General features: G+C 54.8%; 2 protein-coding genes across 5 annotated transcripts in view; one reads left to right on the forward strand and one right to left on the reverse strand.

Annotated features, from left to right (window-relative positions):
- Positions 1-4,337, forward strand: part of C17H16orf71 (chromosome 17 C16orf71 homolog) — a 14,683-nt gene extending 10,346 nt beyond the window's left edge. Inside the window, exons 6-10 of one of the 2 annotated variants that reach the window (XM_031934432.1) lie at positions 540-681; positions 2,010-2,120; positions 2,537-2,641; positions 2,954-3,245; positions 4,023-4,337. In XM_031934432.1, coding sequence (XP_031790292.1) covers positions 540-681; positions 2,010-2,120; positions 2,537-2,641; positions 2,954-3,236 — 641 coding nt within the window. In that variant the 3' untranslated portion in view covers positions 3,237-3,245; positions 4,023-4,337. Of the gene's footprint in view, positions 1-539; positions 682-2,009; positions 2,121-2,536; positions 2,642-2,953; positions 4,001-4,022 lie in introns of those variants that run through there. The other variant, XM_023225861.3, reaches the window with a different exon arrangement.
- ZNF500 (zinc finger protein 500) lies at positions 3,994-20,357 on the reverse strand. Of its 3 annotated transcripts, none has more exons than XM_023225862.2 (6): positions 20,158-20,357; positions 18,689-19,200; positions 16,025-16,208; positions 15,724-15,788; positions 13,196-13,292; positions 3,994-8,621 (listed from the first exon to the last, which is right to left on the reverse strand). In XM_023225862.2, exons 2-6 carry the CDS (start codon positions 19,100-19,102, stop codon positions 7,939-7,941), a joined length of 1,443 nt encoding a protein of 480 aa, XP_023081630.1. In that variant the 5' UTR covers positions 19,103-19,200; positions 20,158-20,357; the 3' UTR covers positions 3,994-7,938. The 3 variants fall into 3 exon arrangements, with proteins under 3 accessions (XP_023081630.1, XP_023081631.1, XP_023081632.1); XM_023225863.2 differs by having other exon boundaries at positions 20,087-20,351; XM_023225864.2 differs by having other exon boundaries at positions 20,043-20,351.
- Between the last annotated feature and the right edge of the window lie 1,365 nt (positions 20,358-21,722).

Genomic DNA, 21,722 nt, shown 5'->3' on the forward strand with positions numbered 1-21,722 from the left:
AAAAAAAAAAAAAAAAAAAAAAAAAAATCTGAAAAGCTGGGAACAGCCCCTATTCAGTAGGAGTCCAGCTAGATCGTTTTAGCACAGAATACTGCGGCTAGTGAGGGGATCTCCGTAGGTTAACATGGAAGCATATAATATACAAAGTGAAAAAAGTGAAGTTGAAAAAAAACCTATAGAGGATGATCCTATTGTTATGTTTTTAAAAGTCAGCACACAGAACTGTTCATGATGATCACCTGTGACAAGTGGGACCGGGGTGTGAGGAAGTGGGATAAACTTTTAAAACTATGTCACTCCTACTTCACAGAGCCCTTGTGCTACAGGCCCTGCTCATAAAGATTCTGCCCCGCTCAGCCCTGCCGAGTTGGAGGTGGAGTCCTCAGAGGGCTGAGTAGGGAGAGGGCTGGGTGGGGGCAGTGGAGGAACCTGAGGTCCGTTCACATGCAGAGACCCCAGGAGTCCTGAGGCTCAAGCTGCTGTAAGTTACAAGTGGGGCCAAGTCCCTACTAATCAGCCTCTCCTTTGACCATCCTCAGACCGCACGGTGCCGAGCGCCGACGACAGGCTCATGGAACAGCTGGCCCTCCTGTGCACCATGCAGTCCAGGGCCTCTGCTTGTGCCTGGAAGGTGCCTGCCGACACCCCCCAGGACACCGAGGAGGCAGGGGCAGGAAGCAGGTGAGACTTGTAGCCAGGCATGGCTCCTGTGGTCCTTTACAACGGCCCCATGGTTTTGTAGCACTGACTGGGCCTACTAAGGGCGGGGCACTCCATGTGCATTTTCTCAGTCACTCTCAAGCATCTGATCAGGCAGTCACTCTTATCCCCATTTTAGAGACGGGGAAACCAAGGCTCACAGAGGTTGAGTCCCTGGCCACAAATGGCAGGGCTGGGACTCAAGCCCTGAAGTACCTGCTCTTTCCCCAAACCCAATGGGAACCCTCCCTTCAGTGGGAGGCCATGAGGCCTCCCTGGGAGTAGGAAGGTTATCACATGACCCTGCCCCTCTGGCCACAGCTGATTGGTCCAGCCTGGTGCATGTGACCCCGGCCATGGGATTGTTCAGTCTCTGTGTCTCTGTGTAGGGGTGGAAGGGCAGCAGCCACCTGTCCTGCCACAGGGAGAAAGGCAAGCTGCAGTGAAGCTGGGAGAGGCAGAGGTGGAGGCAGGGCCTCAGGGTCCCTTAAGGCCCCACTATATGCCTGCCCTCCCAACACTTGGGTTCCAAACTTGAGGAATCTGAGAACCAGTGCATCCCTTTTCACCTGAGCAGCAGCAGTTTTCTGTGCCTAGGAACCAAAGTACCAGACAGAAATGGCTAGACCTGGCCAGGCGCAGTGGCTCACGCCTGTAATCCCAGCCCTTTGGGAGGCCGAGGCGGGCAGATCACCTGAGGTCAGGAGTTCGAGACAAGCCTGGCCAACATGGCGAAACCCCATCTCTACTAAAAATACAAAAAAATTATCCAGGCATGCTGGTGTATGCCTATAATCCCAGCTACTTGGGAGGCTGAAATCTCTTGAACACAGGAGGCGGAGGTTGCAGTGACCAAGATCACGCCACTGGCCACTGCAGTCCAGCCTGGGTGACAGAGCGAGACTCTGTCTCAAAAAAAAATAGAGACACCTGCACTGTTCACCATGGCAGCCATTAGCCGTTTGTGGCTCTTAAACACTTAACGTGATGAATGTGACTGAGGAACTGAAGTTTGTATTCATTTGATTTTAAATGGCTTCAATGTAAACTTAGTCACTTGTGGCAAGTGGCTATACTTACCACAGATAGACAGCACGTGCATGATGAGGGAAGTTCTGTTGGCCAGCGATGGCCTCAATCTCGCAGGCTGTTCTGAAGAGTAAAAGAGCAAATGTGTTTAATGTGCCTTTTGGTAGAGAGTGGGCACTCACTGGGTGGCAGCCACGAGCTCTGTGACTGGACAAACCCAGCGCAGGTCGCAGAGTTATCACAGACAGGTGACTCCACAACACCTGCTTTTCTCATCTCAGATGTTCCTCGAGGAAGCCGGGCTCCCCGGGCATGAGGTTTAACACAGAGCCCCCCACCATCTTCATTGACCTGCGGCAGACGGTGCCACCAGACCACCTGTCCCCAGAAAGGTCCAGAGGGCAGTGACTACCCCATACCAGCCTCTGCTTTGCAGAGTTGCCTGTTGTCCTCACAAAGCCTCTGGTGGATCCCAGTGGGGAGGAACAAGAACTTCAAAAGGCTTGGATCAATTCTCAATTGAAAAGTGCTTTTAGCCTGGAACAGAGTCTGGCCTACAGTCCCCCTGGGTCCCTGCAGGGAGGGAAGAAGAGGGGCACAGGGCACACCTCCTCGGGCTGGGCTCTATACAATAGAGGGCATCACCCACACCTGCCCTCACCTCCTGGCAGGGCGTCCACCGGCCTCCAGTGTGGCTGCAGCCCTCTTGCATTGGGTCACCAGCAAAGCCCAAGTGCTTCAAGCCCCAACAGGAGTTGGAACACCAGGTGGAGTGGGCACATCCAGAAACCTGTTTCTCTCCCCGCAGCTCCAGCCACAGCTCCTCTGACAGCGAGGAGGAGGAGGAGGAGGAAGTGGAGATGGCAGCTCTGGGAGACGCAGAGGGGGCATGTCCTTCCTCCCTGGGGCTACGGTAACCACCAAGGGGCCTCCGGCCACCTGCACATGTCCCACCTCTGCTTTCCGCAGCAAGCCCTCCACCTGGCACGTTTACTGCCTGTGGTGAGGTCTTGCTGCACCCACTGCACAGGGTCGGGGGGCAGCTCGGCTTCCACCATCCCGCCCGTGTCCCCTGGGTCCCAGCAGTGGCAGCGGCAATGGGCCGCCTGAACTGCATTCTTACTCTGAAATGGGAGCTGGGCTCACCTGCTTTTCTCCCGTTTCAGTAAGGAGTGCTGGGAGGTGCGGCCCCCACGGGGTTGAGTTTGGTCTCATTGTGTCACAGGAGCTGTACCGGTAAGAGCCAGCTTCTCCAGCAGCTCAGGGCCTTTTGGAAGGGGATAGCCCAGCCCAAGCTGCCCGCCAACAAGGGGCCTGGTGGCGGGAGGGCTCAGGCCCCTGAAGACACGGCTGGATCAGGAACTGTGAGGAAGCAACATATGAAGCTCTGCGCCAAGGGGCAGAGCGCCCAGGCCCGACTCCCAAGAGGCAGGCCCAGGGCCCTGGGGGATGCTCCTGAGCCAGGGGCAGCCAGGGAGGCCCTGATGCCTCCCTTGGACCAGCTGTAGCTACCTCAGGTAGTGGGATCCCAGGAGTGGGCAGGGGCGGGCTGACTTGCCATGGACCATGGGCCCCGGCGTCCCCTTGTCCCTGCATTTCCACTAGCAGGGGCATTCCAGAGGCAGGGACCTTCAGGCTGTGGACTGTTGGCCACCCTGTTAGAGCTCGGTCACAGATGCATGAACTTAGAGCAAGGATGCAGATACAAATCTGTATGTAACGTGTGACAACGGCTTTGGGAGAAAGGGGCCTGGTCCTCTGAGGGAGATGGGCAGGGACAGCAGGGGGACGGGGTGCTGCTCTATGCGGGACTCTTGAGACTTCGTCTGTCTCCAGTTCTGCATTTTTTTAAACAGGCATCTAGTATTTCCATCAATAAGGTCTTTTTAAAAACCAAGCAAAACATAGAGGATTTCAGGGTTGAAAAAGACCTAAGCCTTATTTTCTGGCTTCCTGCATACTTGCTATTTTGGGCACCTAAATTAACACACAACACACACGCATGCCTATCCACACAGACCTAATACACGTGTGTTTTTGTGTGTGTGTCTGTGTCTTTTTGAGACACAGTAGGTGCATGCCACCACGCCTGGCTAATTTTTGTTTTTTTTTGTAGAGATGGGGTCTCACGATGTTGCCCAGGTTGGTCTCAAACTCCTGGGCTCAACCCTCCTGCCTAGGCCTCCCACAGTGCTAGGATTACAGGTATGAGCTCCTAGCCTGGCTCTTAATGAACTTTTTGAAAGAGGAGTAACGAGAATTTGCTTTCTCTTTCTCTTCTTTACCTAAGATAGAAAGGCATACATAGATTCTCAAGGCCTTTGGCCTTTATGAATCTAGACAGAATACTGGAAACCCCTGGAAATGCTGTTCCGTGGAGAATGGAGCAGCAGCCTCACTTGTTGATCACCATCAAGAGCTGGGGACAGCTGCTTGCCCCTTGCCAAGACCTGGTCCCTCCACAGGACATGCCTGGTCTTCCTGGGTCCTGTTCCTTTGTCAGCACTGTCCTGCAGCCCAGTCTTCACAGAATGCTTTTGCAACTGCTATGATCAGTCCTGGCCTGGCCACCTGTGTGTCTCCCCAACCTTGTCTCCAGGATGTGTCCCGCTGCCCACCCCATGGGAAGAACAGAGAAATCATCACTTCAGACCCCACAGCGCCATGGGCTCAGGCAGCACAGCAGGGTGCCAGGCCTTTGGGCCAGTGTCCCAACTTCTCCTGGGGTTCACCCCTGGCTGCCATGTCGCCAAGGATGGGCAGGGGTCTCTCTGCATCAAGCCTTGTGCCAGGCAAAAGACAGGCCCTGCCTGGCTCTGGTCACTGGCCGCCAAGATCAGGGCCACAGACGTCTGCTCTCCAGACCCCATGTGATCTGTGGGGGCCACTGGGGATCCCCACCCAACCCCACTCCCAATGATGAGGGGTGTTTTCGTTACAAGTCAAAGGCAAGACAGGCTTCCATAAAGTTCCAGGAGGTTCCTCCTGCAGGGCACAAGGCCAGGCTGCCTCCCAGCCCCCAGGCCCTCTCCCACCTACAGAGACCCTCCTCTGCCCTCCACTCCGGGACATGTGCACCCAGAACAGGCCTCTGCCCCATACTCTGCCCTCGCCTCTGCTGTGGTTGCCTAGCTGTCAAGAGCAAAGGCTTTTTTTTCTTCAACCTCATTTTCTTCCATTTCCCCCACCTTTTTAATGCCAGTAACCTCACTGAGAATGTTTTACAGTGATGGAAAATAAACTCTGTTCCAAGTTCAACTCTGTGAATTACTGTGTCTGTCAAGGCAAGGGGAGTGAAGCAAGAAGTCAGACTTGAGTCCAAAGCTGGCTCTGCCACCTGGGCAAGGTTTTCATGCTCCCAGTGACCCGGTTCCTCCACCCAAAGAAGGAGAATCATGGCCGGGTGCAGTGGCTCACGCCTGTAATCCCAGCACTTTGGGAGGCTGAGGTGGGTGGATCATGAGGTCAGGAGTTCAAGACCAGCCTGACCAACAAGGAGAAACCCCCGTCTCTACTAAAATACAAAAATTAGCAGGGCATAGTGGTGCATGCCTGTAGTCCCAGCTACTCAGGAGGCTGAGGCAGGAGAATCACTTGAACCTGGGAGGTGGAGGTTGTGGTGAGCCGAGATCGTGCCACTGTACTCCAGCCTGGGTAATGAAGCTAGACTCCGTCTCAAAACAAAGCAAAAGGGAGAATCATGGGAGTGCCCCCACTGGACTGCATGAGATAACATCACAGCACACACAGGCACCTGGGACTCACAGCTCCTGCAAAACTCCCCCGTAACGTGAGCACTGAGGATGACGCCCATGAGATGGGGACAAGCCACAGGCAGGAACCCACTGAGCCAGCGGGAGGCTACAGCCTCGGCACGGGGAGGGAAGTGGGCACACACCAACCACACATCCCCCCAGGCCGCCACCTCCGGCACAGGCCTGGATATAAGAGAGGGGCCTGGGTGCTCAGGCTGTGCTGGGGAGACAGGTATCAGCAACGCTGGGTGCTTTGCTAGCTCCTGGAGGGTGGCCTGGCCATATCTGGCTGGGTACCTTATGCCCCATGAGAGATCTCAGAGCTGGTATATAAGGTAAAAGCCGTCCCTCAACCAGGCAGCCCCATTCTGCAGACACAGGACAGAGCACAGAGAGGCCAGAAACACTGACTTAAAAATATATATATATTTTTTATCTGAGACAGGGGCTCACTCTGTCGTCCAGGGTGAGTGCAGTGGTGCAATCACAGCTCACTGCAGCCTCAACTTCCTGGGCTCAAGTGATCCTCCAGCCTCAGCCTCCCAAGTAGCTGGGACTACAGGCACACCCCATCATGCCTGGTTAATTTTTGTGTGTGTGGAGTCTCATTCTGTCACCAAGCTGGAGTGCAGTGGTGCAATCTTGGCTCACTGTAACCTCTGCCTCCCTGGTTCAAGTGATTCTCTTGCCTCAGCCTCCCGACTAGCTGGGACTATAGGCACGTACCACCATGCCCAGAAAATTTTCCTATTTTTAGTAGAGATGGGGTTTCACCACGTTAGCCAGGATGGTCTCGATCTCCTGACCTCATGATCCACCTGCCTCGGCCTCCCAAAGTGCTGGGATTACAGGCGCCAGCCACTGAGCCAGGCTTTTTTTTTTTTTTTTTTTTTTTTGGTAGAGACAAGGTCTTTCTATGTTGCCCAGGCTGCTCTCGAACTCCTGGGCTCGAGCAATCCACCCACCTTGGCCTCCCAAAGTGCTGGGATTATAGGCGGGAGCCACTGTGCCCGGCCTCTTACACTAAATCATGTCAGTTAAGGGAATGAGGAAAGGGCAGGTCACACACCTAGAACCTGGGCTGTGCCGAAAGGTCAAATGTGCATGTATACACAGTGACTAGGTGACCAATGGAACGGAGCATCCCGGGCTGGGATGAGGGCCAAGGCCACCTACCCATGAGGAACAACCACTGCCTAGCTAGAACATTCCAGAACCCAGTGGTTTCCACAGCTGCCCTACAACTTCCGAAATGACTAAACCCACCAAGGACCCTATGACACTGCTCCTCTCGGCCACTCACCCACCGTGGACGTGTACAGACCAGCAGTTCCCACACAGCACAGGCCACACAAAAGCTGGAAGGTGAAGGCTTCTTACCTTAGAAAGACAAAGTGGGGCGACCATGGAAGGCCACATCCCAGACACTAAGGGGTGAGCAGCAAAGGCAGCCCTGCGTCCCCGCCCTGGGGAGGTGTCAGGCCCGTCACATCCCTGGCGACAGGTCAGGAAGATGGAACTCAGGGGTGCTTCCCCAAGCCAGGTGCCTTCCACCCTGCAGAGCAGCCATGGATCTGCAAAGGGGACAGGAATGCTGGAAAGCCCCAGGCTCCATTTGGAAACTCTGACAGGATGAAGAAGCTGGAGACCATGTCCTGGGAAGGCTGGGGTACAGCAGGGCTCCCTGCAGCAGACTAGAGAGGGGCCCCTCAAATTCATGTCCACCCAGACATGTGACCTTGTTTGGAAACACGGGTTTTGACGATTTAATTAGTTAAGAGGAGGTCACAGTGGATTGGGGGACCCTAAACCCCATGAGTGGTGGCCCTACCAAACAGAGACCGGGCATGGCAACACACACCTGCAACCCCAGCTACTCAGGAGGCTGAGGCAGGAAGATCGCTTGAGACCAGGGGTTCGAGGCTGCAGTGAGCTATGATTATGGCACTGTACTCCCGCCTGGGGGACAGAGCAAGGCCCTGTCTCGAAAAAAAAAAAGGGGGGGGGGTGGGGGCGGGGGGGTGGGGAGGGACACACAGAGATGGCACACAGGGTCACAGACACACAGTGGAGGGGTAGGGATGCGGTGATGAGGCTGTACGCCAGCAGCCACTGGATGCTGGAGGCAGCTGATAGACCCTCCAGGGCCCTTCGGGAACGCTTTGGGTGTGGGCTTCTGGCCTCCTGAGCGCGTCTCTGGGGCTGAAGCCCCTGCTCTGTGTCACCTGTTCTGGCTGCCACTGGACACTCACAGAATCTATCCTTGCCCTTGCTCTGCACCCAGTGCCCAGCTTCCTCCGCGGCCCAGGCATCCCAAATGTCCCCTGCTGGCCTCATACTGGGCCATGGGAGGAAACAGGCAGCTGGCAATGCGTTTGGACCAGGCTCTCTGGCAGCTTCCTGAATTCTGTGCCCAGGGACGAGAGTCTGGCAAAGGGAGTTTCAGGCACGGTGATCAGGCCTTGGCCCCGGGGCCTCCAGGAGCCACCGGCTGGAGCGTCAGCAAAGAGCCTGCCCCCGTGTGCGTCCGCTGGTGCTTGTGCAGGTCGGTGCCCCGGCGGAAGCCCCTGCCACAGGTCGGGCAGGTGTAGGGCTTCTCACCTGTGTGCGTCCGGCGGTGCGCGCTGAAGTGGGAGCTGTTGTTGAAGCGCTTCCCGCACTGGGTGCAGGCATAGGGCCGCTCCCCACTGTGTGTCCTGCGGTGGATGACCAGGCTGGAGCTCTGGCTGAAGCGCTTCCCGCACTCGGGGCATGGGTAGGGCTTCTCGCCCGTGTGCACCCTCTGGTGCGTGCTGAAGTTGGAGCGGTCACTAAAGCCCTTCCCACAGACCAGGCACTTGTAAGGCCGCTCGCCCGTGTGTGTGCGCTGGTGCTTGGTCAAGTGAGATGTCTTGCTGAAGCCTTTGCCACATTCGGGGCAGGTGTACGGCTTGTCAGTCCCATGGGAAGCCCCTCTTCCTGGCGGGGGGCCGCCTCTTGGCAGCTCAGGCCTGACCAAGCCCCTGACTGGGGCTGGCCTCTGAACTGGGAGCGGGTGGCCAGGCCCCTGGCATCGCGCTGACAGCACTCGGTACCACTCCATTCTCACTGGGGCATTCTCCCTGCCATCACTGCCATCCTCTAACCGGATCCCAAGTCCTGAGACAGAGAAAACACGATCTCTAAGAATTAATTGCAAGAGGGCAAGGGAAATGCTTCTAATAGGAAGATGAAGGCCTCACAGGGCTCCTAAAGTTCCTCTACAAAACATTTAGCAGGGGCTGGGCACCATGGCTCACGCCTGTAATCCCAGCACTTTGGGAGGCTGAGGTGGCAGGATTGCTTGAGCCCAGGAGTTCAAGACCAGCTTGGGCAACACAGTGAGATCTTGTCTTTACAGAAAATAAACAAAACTAGCTGGGCATGGTGGTATGTGCCTGTAGTCCTAGCTACTCAGCAGGCTGAGGTCGGAGGACCAACTGAGTCCAGGAGGACGAGGCTGCAGTGAGCCGTGATCGCGCCACTGAGTTCCAGCCTGGGTGACAGAGTGAGACCCCGTTTCAAAAACTAAACAATCAATAAAACAAACAAACAGGAACTCATTTGACCATCACAACAACCCAGTGGGTCAGTGCTGTTACCACCTGCATCTTGCAGATGGGGAAACTGGGGCACAAAAGTGTTAAGGAACTTACCCAAAATCACCGGGCTGGTAAGTTACAGAGCGAGGGCCATCAAACTCTGGACTCTGCTGTACCGTCTAAGCCAGGGGTTCCCACCCGATGGCAAGGTCTGGAGACATTTTTGTTGTGTCTGGGGAGGGGGTTGTAAATGGCCTCTAGTGGGCAGGGGCCAGGGCTGCTGGAAAACCTCCTGCCCAGCACAGGCAGCCCCACATGGAGAGCCATCTGGCCCGAACGCCAGCAGCAGCGAGGTGGAGAAGCTTGCTCTGGGCTGTTCTGGCTGAGCAGAGCAGTCATGGGTCCCACCCACTGGATCTCCCTTGTACTTGGTGCAGCCCCTGAAGCCCCTCTGCACATCCAGGTTCTAGAGCCACCACCGTCAGGACAGGAGAACAGGGGGAGGGGCCTGGAATGATCCAGGCTTTGCCCCTTCCAGGAAGAAGCCCTTGACTTCTCTGCTTCTCCTCTGCAGCATGAGGGTGACTGCAGCTGGGGACCTGGTAGTGCAAAGTGCACCGGGGTGCTGGGGGTGCTGGGGGAGCAGCCGTCTTCACAGCAGTCCCAAAAGGCTCTGCGCATGGTAAGTACACGCTGACCTCACAGGGGAGGGACAGAACCACCCACTGCCCTTGGAAACATCCACTTTAAGAAGCTTCCAGCCCCAGACCCTCCTGGGCGAACCCTTCTTGCCCTCCCCTCCCATCTCCAGGCCCAACTTCCAGATAGCCAGATGGGTTTGGCACTTACTGAGCCTCAAATTCCACATCTATAAAACTGAGAGGAGGCCGGGCATGGTGGCTCATGCCTGTAATCCTAGCACTTTGGGAGGCCGAGGCAGGCGGATCACTTGAGGTCAGGAGTTCGAGACCAGCCTGGCCAACATGGTAAAACCCCATCTCTACTAAAAATAGGAAAATTAGCTGGGCGTGGTGGTGGGTGCCTGTGCCTATAATCCCAGCTACTTGGGAGGCTGAGGCAGGAGAATCGCTTGAACTCAGGAGGCAGAAGTTGCAATGAGCCAAGATCGTGCCACTGCACTCCAGCCTGGGTGACAGAGCAAGACTCTGTCTCAAAAAAAAAGAAAAAAAAGAAAGAAAATAAATAAAACTGAGAGGAGGATTGGAATCACCTCATTGGCCTGTTATAATAATATTTTATTTATTTATTTTAGAGATAGGATGATATGGTTTCAATCTATGTCCTCACCCAAATCTCATGTCAGACTGTAATCCCCAATGTGGAGGTGGGGCCTGGTGGGAGGTGAGTGGATCATGGAGGCAGATTTCTCATGAATGGTTTGGCACCATCCTCTTAGTACTGTCCTGGCAATACTGAGTGAGTTCTCATGAGATCTGGCACCTCCCCTCCCTCCCTTGCTCCTGCTCCAGCCATGTGAGACATGCCTGCTCCCCCTCTGCCTTCCACCATGACTGGAAGCTTCCTGAGGCCTCCCAAAAGCTGATGGAGAAGGAAAAGGAAAAAGGAAAAAAAAGCACCATCATGCTTCCTGTACAGCCAATTAAACCTTTTTTCTTTATAAATTACCAGGTCTCTGGTATTTCTTTACAGCAATGCGAGAATGACCTAATACACAGGGCCTCACTATATAGCCCAGGTTGGTCTCTAACTCCTGACCTCAAGGGATCCTCCCACCTCAGCCTCCCAAAATGCTGAGATTATACGTGGGAGCCAGTGCCCGGCCTTGTTGTAAAAAAATATATATATATATATATATATTTTTTTTTTTTTTTTTTTGAGACAGATTTTGGCTCTTTTCCCCAGGCTGGAGTTCAGTGGCCGAATCTCAGCTCACTGCAAGCTCCGCTTCCCGGGTTAACACCATTCTCCTGCCTCAGCCTCCCAAGTAGCTGGGACTACAGGCGCCCGCCATCTCGCACGGCTAGCTTTTTGTATTTTTAGTAGAGACAGGGTTTCACCGTGTTAGCCAGGATGGTCTTGATCTCCTGACCTCGTGATCCACCCGTCTTGGCCTCCCAAAGTGCTGGGATGAGCCACCGCGCCCAGCCGAACAAGTATAAAAAGTAGGCAAAAAACATGAACAGATGCTTTTCTTTCTTTTTTTTTTTTTTTGAGACGGAGTCTGACTCTGTCTCCCAGGCTGGAGTGCAGTGGCCGGATCTCAGCTCACTGCAAGCTCCAAAAATATTTTTGTTTATTTATTTTTGTTTTTTTTTTTTGAGATGGAGTCTCGCTCTGTCTTCCAGGCTGGAGTGCAGTGGTGCGATCTCGGCTCACTGTAATCTCTGCCTCCCAGCTTCAAGCGATTCTCCCACCTCAGGCTCCCAAGTAGCTGGGATTACAGGCGTGAGCCACCACGCCCAGCTAATTTTTGTGCATTTAGTAGAGACGGGGTTTCACCATGTTGGCCAGGCTGGTCTCGAACTCCTGACCTCAGATGATCCACCCGCCTTGGCCTCCCAAAATGCTGGGATCACAGGGGTGAGCAACCGTGCCTGGCTGTAAAAATATTTTTAAAAGAGACTCGCTGGGGGTGGTGGCTCACGCCTGTAATCCCAGCACTTTGGGAGGCCGAGACGGGCGGATCACAAGGTCAGGAGATCGAGACCATCCTGGCTAACATGGTGAAAGCCCATCTCTAGTAAAATACAAAAAAAAAAAAAAAAATTAGCTGGGCATGGTGGCGGGCGCCTGTAGTCCCGGCTACTCGGGAGGCTGAGGCAGGAGAATGGTGTGAATCTGGGAGGCAGAGCTTGCAGTGAGCCGAGATCGCACCTGCACTCCAGCCTGGGCGACAGAGCGAGACTCCATCTCAAAAAAAAAAAAAAAAAAAAGAAAAGAAAAAAACCCCTGAAATAATAACCGTTGGTGTGCATGTGGAAAAACCAGAACCCCTGGGCACTCTTGGTGGGTACACGAGATGGTGGAGACGCTGTGGAAAATAGCATGGCAGTTCCTCAAAAAATTCAACACAGAATGACCATGTATGCTCCAGCCATCCCACTGCTGGATACATCCACCCCAGGAACTGAAAACAGAGCTGATCAGAGATACACCTGTATACCCACATTCACTGCAGCATTATTCACAATGGAATATTCTTCAGTCTTAAAAAGGAAGAAAATGCTGGAGGTTTCCCAAATAAGGAAGTCTGCCTCAAGACCGTGCCACAGAAATCCTAAGCTTCCAGCCTGCTGGCCTCACCTGCAAATTTCAAACTTGTCAACTTCTGTAAGCAACCAAGGGAGCTGTCTGAGTACCCATTCCTTAAAATAAATCTGTGTGTGTGTATCTTCTACTGCTTCTGTTTCTCTGGAGAAGAACCCTAATACAAAGCGACATCTCACTGTCATTAGAAAAGGCTTCAGCATGGCTGGACACAGTGGCTCACGCCTGTCATCCCAGCACTTTGGGAGGGCAAGGTGGGTGGATCACCTGAAATCGGGACTTACAGACCAGCCTGGCCAACCTGGTGAAACCCCATCTCTACTAATAACACAAAAAGTTGCCGGGCATGATGGCTGGTACCTGTAATCCCAGCTACTTGGGAGGCTGAGGTGGGGGAATCACTTGAACCCAGACGGTGGAGGTTGCAGTGAGCCAAGGTCGTGCTACTGCACTCCAGCCTGGGCAACAGAGCAAAACTCCACCTCAAAACAAAATAATCAGAAGAGGCTTCAGCAGCATCAGGAAAGGCAGGAAGAGACAAACGGGCAGAGAAAGAGCTGAGGAGCTGGTGCTGGGTCTGGGGCAGGGTGGTGCCGAGTGCGATGGGGAGAGGCAGCTCTGCCCTGCAGAGGAGGGCACAGGGAAGCTGAAGTGAAGTAGGACCAGCGTGTAGGTGGCAGAGGCAGAAGAAAAGGATGGCAAGGCAGTGCTGGGCATCTGCCTGGGTCATGGCCAAGTGCCTGTGCAGGCCCTGCAGCTGGGACTCTGCAGGGACACAGGCAGCCCTGGTCATAACGGATCGCCCCAGGCCAACTGGACCAACAGAACCAAGCCCAGGAACTGGTGCCTGAGACTTCCTATTTTTGGCAAGCCCCCTAGAGGACACGGTCCCTTGCAAGTTACCTTCATTCTCCAGCGGCATGTCCTGCTGAGCTGGGTCCAGGCATCCTGGCTCCTCCCCAGAAAGGTATACAGCCACATCCTCCAAGTTCACGGGCGCCTGCCAGAATGCACCCCACTCAGTCCTGGCCCCAAGCAAGCTGCCTCCTCCCCAACTGAGGCCACTGGCCCAGGCAGCTGCACCCCCACTGCCCCTCAAGGCTGGGGCCAAGCCTGGTGGTGCAGCTGGTCTTCTCCACTCTTGTTGCAGTGGCGAGCCCTGGTGCCTCCGCCCACTGCTCCCATGCGCCACTGCTGCAGAGCTGGGACACCACTGCGGAAGGGACAGACTCACCACGAGGAGGGGTGGACACACTGCACACTCAGTCACTGGGGCCCAAGCTCCACAGGGAGACGAGAGCATCCCCTGGCTCCACGGCCAGCCAGCCCTGGAACCCCGATGTGGCAGACAGGGGACTTCAGGATGCCTCTGGGCCAGTGGTTCCCAGATGTAGCACCAGACTGATCCCAAAGCATGATTAAAAATAAGCAAACCCTTTCCAGAACAGGCAAATCCAGAGAGACAAGAAGGAGCTTTGTGGTTGCCAGAAGCTGAGGGAAAAACACGGAGAGACTCTGGTAATGAGTCTAGGGGGCTTTGCAGGGAGGTCTAAAGAAAATGTTCTTAGGCCAGGTGCGGTGGCTCACGCCTGTGATCCCAGCACTTTAGGAGGCCACGGCAGGAGGATCAGGTCGGGAGGCTGAGGTCAGGAGTTGGAGACCAGCCTGAGGTCGGGAGGCTGAGGTCGGGAGTTGGAGACCAGCCTGATCAACATGGAGAAACCCCATCTCTACTAAAAATACAAAATTAGGCCGGGCGCAGTGGTTCACGCATGTAATCCCAGCACTCTGGGAGGCCGAGGCGGGCGGATCATGAGGTCAAGAGATCGAGACCATCCTGGCTAATACAGTGAAACCCTGTCTCTGCTAAAAAATACAAAAAATTAGCTTGGCATACTGGCGGGCGCCTGTTGTCCCAGCTACTTGGGAGGCTGAGGCAGAAGAATGACATGAACCCGGGAGGCGGAGCTTGCAGTGAGCCAAGATCACGCCACTGTACTCCAGCCTGGGCGACAGAGCAAGACTCCGTTTAAAAAAAAAAAAAAAATTAGCCAGGCGTGGTGGTGCATGCCTATAATCCCAGCTACTGAGAAGGCTGAGACGGGAGAATAGCTTGAACCCGGGAGGCGGAGGTTGCAGTGAGCCGAGATTGGCTTGGGCAACAGAGCGAGACTCCATCTCAAAAAAAAAAAAAAAAAACAAAATTAGCCAAGCGTGGCGGCGCATGCCTATAATCCTAGCTACTCAGAAGGCTGAGACACGAGAATAGCTTGAACCCAGGAGGCGGAGCTTGCAGTGAGCCGAGATCGCGTCACTGCACTCCAGCCTGGGAAACAGAGCGAGATGCTGTCTCAAAAAATATATATAAGGCCGGGTGTGGTGGCTCAGGCCTGTAATCCCAGCACGTTGGGAGGCCAAGGCAGGTGGATCATCCGAGGTCAAGAGTTCGAGACCAGCCTGGCCGACAAGGTAAAACCCCATCTCTAGTAAAAATACAAAAAAAATTAGCCAGGCATGGTGGTAGGTGCCTGTAATCCCAGCTACTCGGGAGGCTGAGGCAGGAGAATCCCTTGAACTCGGGAGCCAGAGGTTGCAGTGAGCCGAGATCGCACCACTGCATTCCAGCCTGGGCGACAAGAGCAAAACTCCATCTCAAAAAAACAAAAACAAAACAAAACAAAAATATATATATATATACACATGTATATATATAAATTATAAACAAATAAATAAAAATAAAAATCAAACAGGCCAGGCATAGTGGCTTATGCCTGTAATCCCAGTGCTTTGGGAGGCTGAGGCAAGAGGATCACTTGAGCCCAGGAGTTCAAGACCAGCCTGGGCAGCATAGCGAGACTATGTCTCTATACAAAATAAAAAAACCCAACTAGCCGGGTTTGGTGGTGCATGCCTGTAGTCCCAGCTAACTTAGGAGGCTGAGGCAGGAGGATCCCTTGAGCCCAAGAGGTCAAGGCTGCAGTGAGCCATGATCATACTACTGCACTCCAATGTGAACACAGAGTCAGACTTTGGCTCAAAAAAAGAAAAAACAAAAACAAAAACGAGAAAGCAAACAGAGGAGACTCCCATTCTAGCCCAGGGGTATCGAGGAACCTGTGTCTCCCCAAGGAGTCCCAAGAGATTCCTGTGCCCAGCGGGGTACAAGTCACCACCCTGTCCCACTGTTGGACCACAGAATCTTCCGGGCACAGCCGAGGACTTAAATGGCCTCTGGAGAGAAGAAAAGACTTCCCAGGAGGCCAGGGGAAGCGACTCCAGGGTCGGAGCCAAGGGAGGAAACTCCAGGGAAGAGCTCCTCTGACATCCAAAACCTTGGTCCCCAGGAGAGCTGTCCCCTTAACAAGGAATTGTGACACACAGGAGACCGGGCCAGACCCCGGGGTGCTGCAGACCAGGAGCATCCCACTCACCTGGGACCAGGCCGAAAGGAAGGGCGAGGCTGACGCCATCTCCTGATGCCGGGGGGCCGGAGGGCCTGGGAACGAGCAGAGTCATCACCAGTCACACAGCTCACCCAGCACCACCCCTGCCGCCCCCTGCACACCAAGGACCCCACAGCCCAGTGGCTGCCCACCCAAGATCCACTCCTTGTTGGAGAGTGTGTGCACCCCACAACCAGGCAGGCCTCTGCCCTGGCCACACGCCACACCCCATTTGCCTTCACCCCCTCCCCTGCACCACTTCTCCTTCCTCCAAAGCGGTGCTACTCACCCCTCTCTGGCCACAACAGCGGGCCCCTCTGTGGCCTGTGGCTCAGCTGGGCTGGGGTCTGCTGGCTGGAGCATCGAGCCTCTTTCTCCAGGGAGAGATCCTCTGGCTGAGCCTGTGCCTGGCGTTTTAAGGACTGTCCCCCCATTCTGAGGGGCACCTCGTCATCAGAAAGCAGCTCTGAGCCCTGCACACAGACAGAGATCTTGCCCACCAGCTCCTAGAAGGCCAGAAGGAAAATCCCCGCAGGGCCCCACACCCCTCACCTCAGGCACCCCAGCCACCTGCCCACCCCAAGGTTGTCTGCAGCCTCCCTCCCTCTGCCCAGCCATGTGGCAGTGCTCCCTGCAGCCAGCTCCCAGCCTGCTCTACTCCATGGTCTCTCCCTGTCACCACAATCTTGTCCCCATCACATGCTTACCCTCCATTCCTTGGCCCTCCTGATAGACCCTGGGCCAGAAGAGCCCTGAGTTAGCCCTGGCCTCATTTCAGAAGTTCATATAACTGCATTTGCCAGATTTTTTGAAATTATCTGGCCAGCCGCAGTGGCTCACACCTGTCATTCCAGCACTTTGGGAGGCCGAGGCGGGTGGATCGCTCAAGGCCAGGAGTTCAAGACCAGCCTGACCAAAAACTCCATCTCTACTAAAAATACAAAAATGAGCCGGGCATGGGGGCAGCACGCCTGTAATCTCAGGTACTTGGGAGGCGGAGGCAGGAGAATCGCTGGAACCCAGGAGGTAGAGGTTGCAGTGAGCCAAGATCATGCCACTGCACTCCAGCCTGGGTAACAGAGCAAGACTCTGTCTCAGGGGGAAAAAAAAAAAGAAGAAGAAATTATCAACAGGTGCTCTGAGATTATTATTTCCTAATTCCAGGAAAGGTGATTTGAATGAAATTGGGTCTTAGAAGTGAGCTCTAAAATAGCACTTGGACAAGAACCATCCCTAGGCAACTGCAAACCCAGCATCAGGGACCCATGTCTGGGTTCCTCTTGTCCACCATTCCACACCTCTAAGGGAGGGTCGTCCCCTTGGGGAGCAGAGCCCGCCCCCTCAGCTCAGTCATGGCCAGGAGATATGTGTGCAGAGGTGCCGGTGCCGTGACAGAAGGAAGCCATGCTGGGAACCCCAAATACTGAAGCTGTAGTGGCCGGGAAAGAGGCTGGCCGACTGGGAAGAAATCCCAATTTCTTGGCCACCACGATGGCAGGATTTTCTGACGGTGGTCAGCTCACGCTGTGGTCAAGCATTAGGGGTGTGTCTCCTCTGTTGGCTGCAAAAGGCCAGCAGTGTGCAGCCAGCAGCACTGCCACAGGAAGAAAGGCAGCTGGTCAGCACTGCCCATGTGCGCCATCCACACAAGGCCCTGAAAAATGAACTGAAACAGGAGATGGCAGGACTTCTCCCTTTTAATCTCCGGGAGTTCAATGACTGAAACTGAAGCAGCAGGAATGAGTAAGAGGCCTCCTCTGCTCCTTCAAATGGGGCCGGAAGGAGGTGGAGAGACACTGTCTATAGAGATTTCGGGGTGTCAGAAGGGTCCTGTGCTGTCCAGTACAGTAGCCACTGGCCATGTGTGATGACTGAGCCCTTGAGAGGTGGCCAGTGCGACTGAGGAACTAATTTAACATTCTACACAGTGGCTGGGCGCAGTGGCTCATGCCTGTAATCCCAGCACTTTGGGAGGCCGAGACAGGCAGATCACTTGAGGCCAGGAGTTCAAGACCAGCCTAGCCAACATAACGAAACCCTGTCTCTACTAAAAATACAAAAATCAGCCTGGTGTGGTGGCACACGCCTGTAACGCCAGCTACTTGGGAGGCTGAGGCATGAGAATCACTCCAGCCTGGGCGACAGAGAGAGACTCTGTCTCACAAAGACAAAAATAAAATAAATGTGCATAGCTATAATTTAAAAAGCTACAGGTGGCTGGCAGCTACTGTTTTGCATGGCATAGTTCTAGAATCTCTGGGGGCTCTAACCAAACTGCCCCCCACGCCCCTGGTCTTTATTCTCAGTGTTCTCCCACTTTGGGGGCCTTTTCAACTCCCTGCCTTGGAAGGTGCTGGACCTCTCTCCCACCAAAACCTGTGTTTGGGGCTGGCGTAGTGGCTCATGCCTGTAATCCCAGCACTCTGGGAAGCCAAGGTGGGAGGATCACTTGAGGCTAGGAGTTCAAGACCAGTCTGGGCAACATGGCAAAACCCGGTCTCTACAAAAAATACACAAAATTAGCCAGGTGTAGTGGTGCATGCCTGTAGTCCCAACTACTCAATAGGGTGAGGTGGGAGATTCCCTTGAAGCCTGGAGGTAGAGGCTGCATTGAGCCGTGATCACGCCACTACAGCCTGGGAAACAGAGCGAGACTCTGTCTCAAAAAAAAAAAAAAAAAGAAAAGAAAAACACCTGTTTGGCCTATCCTAGGACAGTGTTCACAAACCATCTGCACTAGCTAATAAAGGGCTATCGGGGTAGGATGAGGTTAATCAAAGGGTGGATGCCCATTGGGCAAGGCTGAGAAACCTTTTGCAGTTGCCTTCTTCAAAAGGGTTCAGGGGCCAGGCAGCCACACTTAGTCACACAATGACCAGGGAATCTCCAGCTGCAGACCCCAGCAGCAGGGCCCCATTTCCTCATCTGAGGGTCAAAATGCCCCCCACCTCACCCGCTGCCTGGATTTCCTGGGCTGCCGCTGCAGCCCTTCCACGAGGACCACGGCCTCCTCACCGCTCTCCGGCTGCTGCTCACGCACCCGAGCCTGGATCTCCCCGGGCAGCACAGTCAGGAACTGCTCCAGCACCAGCAGCTCCAGGATCTGCTCCTTAGTGCGCAGCTCCGGCCGCAGCCAGCGGCAGCACAGTTCCCAGAGGCGGCTCAGGGCCTCCCGGGGCCCAGCCACCTCCTGGTAGCAGAAGAGCCGGAAGAGCTGGCGGAAAGTCTCAGGGCTGGGGTCCTCCGACTCCAGGGAGGGCTCCTCTTCCAAGCAGAAGTCCTCCTCCACCTTCACAATCAAGATCTCATCCTGTTCCAGGTCCTGCTCCAAGGTTGGCAGGGGCTGGAGGTCAGGGACCGTGGCCATTGCTTCCGGTGGGCCTTGTACCTTTTCAGGCCTTAGAGTTGAACCTGTCTGTCTCTATACCTCTGGCCAGACACAGGAAGAGGGTTTTTTTCAGGGCCCTGTGGAGAGATGATAAAACCATCTAAAGGGCAGCCCTGGGGCTGAATAAGCCCTTTGTACTGGGAAGCCAATGCCCTGGTTCCAAGGCCCATTCATCCCACGATGGAGAAGGAAAAGGAAAAAGGAAAAGGAAGTACATGAACGCCATCGTTGCTATTAATTCCCGGGGAATTCACTGAAGGGCTCTGGGCTTTGCTTCCTCACTGGGCAAACAGACGATAACAGGACCTACACACACAGGTTGCTGATGGAACTAAAACGGATGGCTGGGCGCAGTGGCTCACGCCTGTAATCCCAGCACTTTGGGAGGCTGAGGCGGACAGATCATGTGAGTTCAGGAGTTTGAGACCAGCCTGGTCAACATGGTGGAAACCCATCTCTACAAAAAATACAAAAATTAGCCCGACGTGGTGGTAGCACATCTGTAATCCCAGCAACTTGGTAGGCTGAGACAGGAGAATCGCTTGAACCCGGGGGACGGGAGGCTGCAGTGAGCTGAGATCGCGCCACTGCACTCCAGCCTGGGAAACAGAGAGAGACTCAAAACAAAAACAACCTAAAAGAGATGTTTGCGGTCAGAGCTCGAGAATGGTTATTTTCCATGATTACAGTGGGTCCTACATGGAAGGGGTTCCTTTGGAAACCTGATGAAAAGCAGGGCCCTTCTGCCGAGGAAGGTGCAGACTCTGCCTCAATTTGATCCCCGCTGTCCAGCTCTGGCGAACCCTGAAGCCCCTACGCGGCCCTGTCAGGCACCCCCGAGTGGGTGGTCACAACAGCCCCCCAATTCCAGGGTCCTGGGAGAGCTGGGACCCCCAGGCCGGACTGCTTGCCGTCTCACCCCTCAGGTGGAGGGTGAGCAGTGCCCGAGTCCGCGGCACAGACCTCAGCGCTGGCGCGGGCCGCGAAATCGAAGCTTCGGCCGGGACCCGCGTCTTCACGCCCCCCGCACTCACTGGAAGCCCTGCGGGCCGTGGGCAGTTCGGGGCAGGACCGGAGCGACGGGTCTCGGCGGGAGTGGGACTGCTGGCCTCAGACTTCGCAGCCCGGGACGCCAGAGCCGGGGCCGAAGACCCCAGACCAGGCGTGGAAACCAGGCCGCGTGGGCGGGCCCACGGGCGGCATTGTGGGTAACGAAGCCTTAGCACCATTGCCTGAGCCGGCTCTTGGGGCGTGGCAACAAGGCCGATTGGGCGGGTCCGCGACGTGCACTGTGGTTAATGTGGTCCTCAAAGGAACGCATTGTGGGTAACGTAGTCCAGCACCTCGGTGACCGCGAGAGCGTGCGGCGACTCTGCAGCCTCTGGGCCACTCTCTCAGTCACTTTTCCACACTCGCTCTCCTCTGGCCTGAAAAAGTTCACAGTAAAGGCCGCCTCCTCCATCTTTAAAGTCAGCAAAGTCGTCTGGGCACGGTGGCTCACGCATGTAATTCCAGCACTCTGGGAGGCCAAGGCGGGAGTTTCGCTTGAGGCAATCCGCCTCGTAAAGGCGAGCCTGTGTCTCAGCCCAGGCTGCTAAGCACTGAGCCTCAAATTCAGAAGAAGCGATCTTTCTTTCTTTATTTGCTTCTCTCCTTTCATTTTCCTTCCTTCCTTCTTTTCTTTTTTTTTTTTGAAACGGAGTCTGGCTCTCGCTCTGTTGCCCAGGCTGGAATGCAATGGGGTGACCTCAGCTCACTGCAACCTCCGTCTCCCGGCTCCAAGCAATTCTCCTGCCTCAGCCTCCTGAGTAGCTAGGATTACAGGCGCGCACCACCACACTCGGCTAATTTTTATATTTTTAGTAGAGATGGGGGTTTCATCATATTGGTTAGGCTGGTCTCGAACTCCTGACCTCATGATCCACCCGCCTCAGCCTCCCAAAGTGCTGGGATTACAGGCGTGAGCCACCGTGCCCGGCCAGCCTTCCTTCCTTCCTTTTCCTGTTCCTTCCTTCCTTCCTTCCTTCCTTCCTCCCTTCCTCCCTTCGTTCTCCTCCCTCCCTCCCACCCTCCCTTCCTTCCTTCCGTCTCTCTCTTTCTTCCTTTACTTTTTCTTGAGACAGAGTTTCGCTCTTGTTGCCCAAACTGGAGTGGAATGGCGCTATCTCGGCTCACTGCAACCTCCGCTTCCCAGGTTCAAGTGATTCTCCTGCCTCAGTCTCCCAAGTAGCTGGGATTACGGATGCCTGCCACCATGCCCAGCTAATTTTTGTATTTTTAGTAGAGACAAGGTTTCACCATATTGGCCAGGCTGGTCTCGAACTCCTGACCTCAGGTGATCCACCAGCCTCGGCCTCCCAAAGTGCTGGGATTACATGCGTGAGCCACCGCATCTGGCCCACCCGGCTAATTTTTGCATTTTTTGTAGAAAAAGGGTTTTGCCATGTTGGTCAGGCTGGTCTCCAACTGAGCTCAAGTGATCCGCCTGCCTCGGCCTCCCAAACTGCTGGGATTACATGTATGAGCCACTGCACCTGACCAACATAGTGAAACCCCATCTCTACAAAAAATTAGCCTGTCTGGTGCTAGGCCCCTGTCA

Source organism: Piliocolobus tephrosceles, chromosome 17 (genome assembly GCF_002776525.5).
Source record: "Piliocolobus tephrosceles isolate RC106 chromosome 17, ASM277652v3, whole genome shotgun sequence".
In the NCBI taxonomy this organism is placed as follows: Eukaryota; Metazoa; Chordata; class Mammalia; order Primates; family Cercopithecidae; genus Piliocolobus; species Piliocolobus tephrosceles.